This window comes from Quercus suber, unplaced genomic scaffold (genome assembly GCF_002906115.3).
Source record: "Quercus suber isolate HL8 unplaced genomic scaffold, Cork oak 2.0 scaffold_451, whole genome shotgun sequence".
NCBI classification, from domain to species: domain Eukaryota; kingdom Viridiplantae; phylum Streptophyta; class Magnoliopsida; order Fagales; family Fagaceae; genus Quercus; species Quercus suber.
This window is the reverse complement of record NW_027069902.1, coordinates 307,128-313,691: the sequence shown is the minus strand read 5'-3', so window position 1 is coordinate 313,691 and position 6,564 is coordinate 307,128. Positions and strand designations below refer to the sequence as shown.

The 6,564-nt window shown below is 33.5% G+C and overlaps 1 protein-coding gene across 1 annotated transcript; it reads right to left on the bottom strand.

Annotated features, from left to right (window-relative positions):
• Positions 1–1,165: 1,165 nt before the first annotated feature.
• On the bottom strand, positions 1,166–2,982 carry LOC112018940 (uncharacterized). The gene is made up of 5 exons (XM_065762303.1): positions 2,349–2,982; positions 2,117–2,239; positions 1,910–1,974; positions 1,383–1,466; positions 1,166–1,228 (listed from the first exon to the last, which is right to left on the bottom strand). Exons 1-5 carry the CDS (start codon positions 2,980–2,982, stop codon positions 1,166–1,168), a joined length of 969 nt encoding a protein of 322 aa, XP_065618375.1.
• Positions 2,983–6,564: the final 3,582 nt, after the last annotated feature.

Sequence of the window (6,564 nt, the reverse complement as noted above, 5' to 3'; positions counted from 1 at the left end):
CGGACCATGACCGAATGGACCGAAGTAGACTAAAATGGACTAAATAGACCAAAGTAGACCGAAAGACAGAAATTGACTGAATTAGACCAAAATAGATCGATGTAGACCGAAATTGACCGAAGGCACCAAATGGACTAAAATAGACTGAACAAACAGAAATGGACTGAAGTGGATTAGACAAAAATGTTATGTGATTCAACCGGAACTTAACAACAATAAATATTACATGTCAACTTTTAGATATTACATAGATTATGAAATCACCCAATACCCTCCAAATGATGAATTCATAATTAGGACTCAGTAAAATTTCTCTCTTTCTCTTGCATATTTACAAGTGACAATTATGGGGATATATAGGGGAGATAGATGCCTCGTAGACTACAGACTGGTACACGACTTGTACCCATGACTTGTACCCAGGGTGCTTTACAATTTATTGAGGTAAATAGAAGCTTTGAAGAAATTGATCATTTCATTTATGCAGAATTACAAGCACTCATAGTAAAATAAATCTTTTATATATATATATATATATTCAAGTGTAAATTATGGGGATTTAGATGCACTGCGCTCTTGATTTGTACCTAAGGTGCTTAACAAACAGTTGAGGAAAATAGAAGCATCCAAGAAAATGATCATTTCATGGCTTAAGGTGGAAAAACCTAAAAGGCATATCAGCATCAGAGACTAGATATTAACGTGAGTGAGGCAATGGCCAATGGATAGTCCTTGCTCTACCCCAGTCCCATTCCTCCCCTCCTAATCGACAGAGAGATAGGTTACTGAAGTTGACATACTTTGGAAATCCATTGCAATTGGCTATGAGAAAGATAATTTCGACAAAATCACAAAAGATAGTCTCAACGTTTTGAATAATGAAAACGTGTCACAAATTAGCATTATCTGCTTCTTTGGCTTAAGCAAAGCAAGTACATGATGCATTTTTGTTGTTCTCTATGTGTTTCTTCTGCCTAGCAATATTAAATATTACATGATCTCTGAGATGCTTTCTACTTTTACTCTTTTCTATAATTTATTCCTCAAATCCGCTTGATACTTCTATTTTCCATCGTAGCATGATGGCATCCTCATTAAGGTTGACGTCATGAATGTAAAGAGAGTTGAGCTAGGGGTGCAAGCATTTCAGCTTCCTTTTTGTAGACTATTCTGATATTGGAGATGATTGCATATCACAAAATTTTTCTTCTTTAAGGATGGCACTTACCTGAATACAAAGAAAAAAAAATTGACTTTACCATATAGCCCCAAAGCAGGAAGGTTCATATTGGCTAGGCATGGCTAGGCAAGTTAACTACCTCACTCATACATGGTCTTGAATCTGGACAAGTCCTTGTGCATATATATGCAGAATACATTACCCTATAAATTCCGCGTACATCAGCATCCACCGAGCCCTCATCCAGTAACTCAGGCAATGCTCTTTCCAGCAACAATGGCTGAGCCTGCCACAAATACATGCAGACAAATAGGCATGTGAAACAAGAATGGTCTACTTGAAGTTTATGAATAGAGAGACCATGTCACATTGATGATCAAGAGAAATAAAAAAAATAAAAAAAAAACTCATCAGGCATATCATGATAGTAATAGACTAATAGTATACTAACCCACTTAATCAAAGTTCTATCATCATCTGGTGCAGATCTTCGGAAAAATAGCCTTAACAGCAAAACTCCAAAAGATAAGACGTCAGATTTTACTAGTTTCATAGTTTCTTGGTCTAAGAAATCCTAAAGCCGGCAACTTTTGTCACCAAAAATAACTAGTGAACAAAAATACTTTATTTGGAACTTATAACAAAGACCTGCAATGTTCAAGATGTAGACCTCTTCCATGCATTATTAACTGAAACTTCAAAAACATAGTTTGTAGGTTAGATGCAAACCTGTTGTGGGTTATGTGCAATGGTTTTCATAGATGAAGCCATTGAGCTTGTCCAAAACCAGAGATCTAGTAAATTAAACAGCAAATAAGAAAGAGAGACACATAATTAGCTTATAAACCTGAAATCCCCAATTGACTTTTGATTTTGAGATTTTCACCAATAGTCGTAAGTCGTATCTCAGAAAAATGTTGCTTGGCACTAATTCACCATGAACCACAGGGCCTCTTGGACATTCTTCATGCATATATCTAACACCTTCAACAATTCCTATGGCAATCTTTAGTTTATCTTGAAATGTAAGTTCCAACTGTTTCCCCCTAGAGCCTGTTCCTGTAATACATAAACAGCAGCCAGTATGGTCCATATAAATCAATATAGAAATGAAAAATAGAGAGAAGCCAAAAAAGATCCACCAAGAGTAGATATATCGTCATCTAACCCAGAGAGAGCTTGAAATTACTGCAAAGAAGTTCGTCCAGGCTCCCTCTTTCCACAGAGGGAAAAACCAGAATCATAGTATTTTCAGTCTTGTGACATCCTATCAACCTTAGTATATTTTTATGGTACATAGAAATGGCTGATGTTTTTTCTGCTTTGAGTAGGCCACTCGAAATTCTTGTGAATTTCTTTACCAATACTCGGGACTGACGACATCTGTCACATGGAAAGTTACATCTCCCAAATGTCATGTCTTTAATTTCTTCCTGGATTAACTGCAATGGTGATGTTAGCATGTAATTGGCCGGACAAGATTTTATTGAAGACGCATTATCATGTAGAGAAGTCTCCTTCTTGGCTAGCTTCACTTCTTTAGGATTTTTACTTTCTTTGCTTGTAGTTGCAACAAGTGATGCAGGAAAAGGTTGAGAAACTGGCAATAAACTATATATAGGCACATCCGCTAAGGATATTGATTCGGGAATGAGCGTCGGAATTTTTGGATTTGGCTTTACTTCCATGATAATTGAAATCTCCGATTGATTATTTATAAACCAGGAACGTCTGAAAGTGACTTCCTGATCACTAGTCACCAAATTAACCTTGAAACCTGTTTTGCTCTCTTGAAATGACATGTTTTTTAGCAAATCACTTATAGCCTGCAACAACTAGAAAGTTTCTTCAATATAAACTATAGCCCCTATAAAAAAAAATAAAAAAAAAAAAAATTATTGAGAGTAAGCAATTCTAGTTGTTTAGACCGTTCATTTCTAGACTCCTGTTAAGTGTCCTCGTAGCTTCTTTTGATTACTCTTATGAAATTTAAAATGATCTCATTTTGCCAGCTATTGTTACTTAATTCTCTTTTACTTGTAATTCTCAAGAAACAGAAAAAGTTTGTTGATATATCAAACAAATATACCATAGGGCTTATAACAGTTTTTTTTTTTTTCCGGGTAAGTCATAGACTCATAGCATCCACAAGAGAAAGAAGAGAAAAAGAGACCTTTATCCACTAGAATCCCAAGTGGCCTAAGTTTTGTTTGTCTTGTGAAAGTATGATATTTTTTTTGACTCTGGCTTAAACTTCACCTGTAAATTTACAAGTCACAAGAGTTGGTGGTTGTGATTAAAAAACTGAGTCAAATTTTGCTCCGATTACATAAAACATTGATTTATCTTTCTTAACAAAAGGGAAACGTATTACAGCCTATTGACTTGCCAAGCCAAGCAGCTCAACTTAGTCACCGGTTTTTGTATTGGTGGGAATAGTATCAACTAACAAGAATTACTCCATAGCTTTTGCATCCAAATAGCTAGAAAGACTTAAAAAATATGGATGTACCTTTTTTCTTTGACTGATCACTTGGTGTATGAACTTGATCTGCGGATTCTCTTCTCATGGATTATTATCCACACAACAAAGGGAACAAACACCAGCATATTAGATTAGTAACAGAGAAGGGTAAGAACCATAACCATGTTCCAACCACATCATACAGCCTTGAAAAGAGGTCCAATACCTGTCTTCTACATATATGCAAAGGCCTTTTATAGTTTATATTCCCTCCAAAACATCAAACTATGGCGGCTTTCCCCGCAGTTTCCTAATCAGGAAATGAGCTTTTTATTGATTGGTTTGCTATTGGGCGCTCGATACATATCTATTTCATTGTATATTGTTTTATACATGTAGAAAGGGTAGCTCTGCCTTGCGTATTGCTCCTTGCTTTAACCATAGTGACTAACATCTAACTTTGATTGGACCGATGAAATTGCTGTTTTTTTTCTACCACGATTTGCCACTTCGCAGGGCATTCAGATTTTCAACCATGATTCCATATGAATATTCTCTACTTCTGTCAGAAATATATTCAAGAACAATCTTGGTGTACAAGCAAAGTCTTATACTTGTAATGCAACTCTGTTAACCTTAATTAATGTATGATTAGTCTATGGTTTAGCCTTCTATAATACTCACAACGGGTTCAATGTGATATAAAAATTGAGTTTATTGTAAAGATGTAACCCTAAAAGTTTTTCTCTAAGAATGTAGGTCACATAATTCTTCATAAACATGTTCTGGTGTTACTTTTTTAAACTTCCATATCTATTGTCAATATCCTCCAATTTATTTAACATAATATCAAAGCGAACGTAAATCCAAAATCCACCGGTGGCGGTACCACGCCCTCTCTCTGTAAAAAAAAAAAAAAAAAAAACCCTTGAATTATTAACTTTCTTCTTTGTACTCTCAAAGACATTCAGCTAATTAAATTTTCTGTGCCAAGATCTGTCTACAAATTCAAGCTTGGATTTTACAAAGCAGACAACATACATGGGAGGAAACGTTTAGCTAATGGTGAAACAGAAAATACAAATTTAAGAAGACTAAATGCTTACTCTTGAGTCTTGACTGAATTAAATCAACGAGGCTGGCATTTACTGAGCCTATAAATGACTTCTTCTCTTTACCTTTTTTGACAATGAATTTACACCATATATGAGGCAAGTTCAAAGATATTTACATACTAGATCATTTCTTTGGTTAAATACATGATTCCAGTTCATGGGTTGTGACTTGTGAGGAAGTACATATCTTTGATTCTTCTTTATGCTTGCAGATCCCTGTTCATACTAACTTCATGCATATAATAACATTGATACATTTGGCTAGTCCCAATTCCCAAGGCCAAGGGTGCTTTGCTTACGCATTAAAAAAATCACGTGGTGATATTCTCCAATAAAAATGGGGATAGAGGCCTTATTTGTGATTCAAACTAATATTTTTATGAGTACAGTAAGGGCACACATTAAGCCATTCATTTTGGAAAATATTTTTTCAAAAATTAAAAAAGTTGTCAATACTTTTTTAATTCTCGAGAAAAACTTTTCCAAAAATAAAAAATAATGTGTGCCCTTCAGGCACACATTAACAAAATCCTATTTTTATTTAGATGAGGAATTACAGTACTAAATGTTAAAACTGCTGACTAGCTGCTGGGCTCAGACGTTCAATGAGTCCACCTCCAAAAAAAAAATATATATATATATATATATATATATAGCTTTTCCATTTTCAAACAAAAAAAAAATTGTTATTTCAATTTATTTTGTTTTAAATTGAAATTGTGATTTCAAGTCATAATTTCAATTAAATATAAGTTTTTTTTATATAGAAAATTTTAATTTATGGTTTTGCTTATAATAATTATTTTTTATTATCAAATTTAAAATACCAATACGCTTCAAAATAAGTTGTACATGGTCCGTGTGTAAAATAACCATTGCAATTTGTCATATTCTGGCCACTGTAGCCTGTAGGCAATACCTTGGCAAGGCCACAGGGGAATAGTGTACGGCATGAGAAAGTGTGTTGGCATTGGGCCTTTCTTGGGCCCAATGTTGGCATCCCATTATGAAGACCCTAACCCTAAAAGCACATTATATAACTTCAATAATTTATTCAACAATAATATATTGTGTGTGTATAAAAGCACAATATATTTTATTCAATAATAAACTCCCAAGAAAAACCTAGCATAGTGTTCCTGTCTTTAAATTTCAAAATACAAAATAAGAAAGGAGTTTTGTGTTTGGAAAAGAAATGAGACTTCTAATAAGAAATTGATCTATTACTCATTTTTGTAAATGTATTTTTTTAATAATAATAAATCTAGGGGCCATTATTTAAATTTTGACTAGAATATACTTTTGGCTCCTAAAGTTTGGGATTTTTAATTTTAATATTTTTTTTTAATTCTGGTTGTTTCTGTTTCAAAATTTTCATTTTAATTAACTCTTTATATTTGATTTCATTTTCATATCGACCCTATCGTCTATTATTATTAGTATTATAACTGTTAACTGATAAGTGGCATCTATTAAAACAGGATACCTAGGCTCACTCGAATCTATAATATAATCCATTAAGTGGCATCCATTATTCAAAGGCTTTCCAACTTCTATTATGGATTTTTTTTTTGGATCAAAATGCGTGAAAGAAGAGTGTAAATATCTTTTCCCCCATAGGCCATAGGCTAGTGTTTTTAAATGGTGCCATCGTTTATGGTCAATTATTTATGAATATAATCAGCTAATTAGTCCCATATATATACTATACTAAGTTTACATTTGGATTTTTTTTTTTTAATCTTATTTTCTTATTTGAAAAAAATTAGTAAAAGTATATTTATATCTATAAAAAAAAATGAGGC

Coding starts and splice junctions, on each gene's coding strand:
- LOC112018940 (XM_065762303.1), bottom strand. CDS start 2,982: ATGTCATTTCAAGAGAGCAAAACAGGTTTCAAGGTTAATTTGGTGACT. Junction 1,975..2,116: donor AAGAGGCCCTGTGGTTCATG/GTGAATTAGTGC, acceptor TTAATTTACTAG/ATCTCTGGTTTTGGACAAGC. Junction 1,229..1,382: donor ATGTACGCGGAATTTATAGG/GTAATGTATTCT, acceptor CTTTGTATTCAG/GTAAGTGCCATCCTTAAAGA.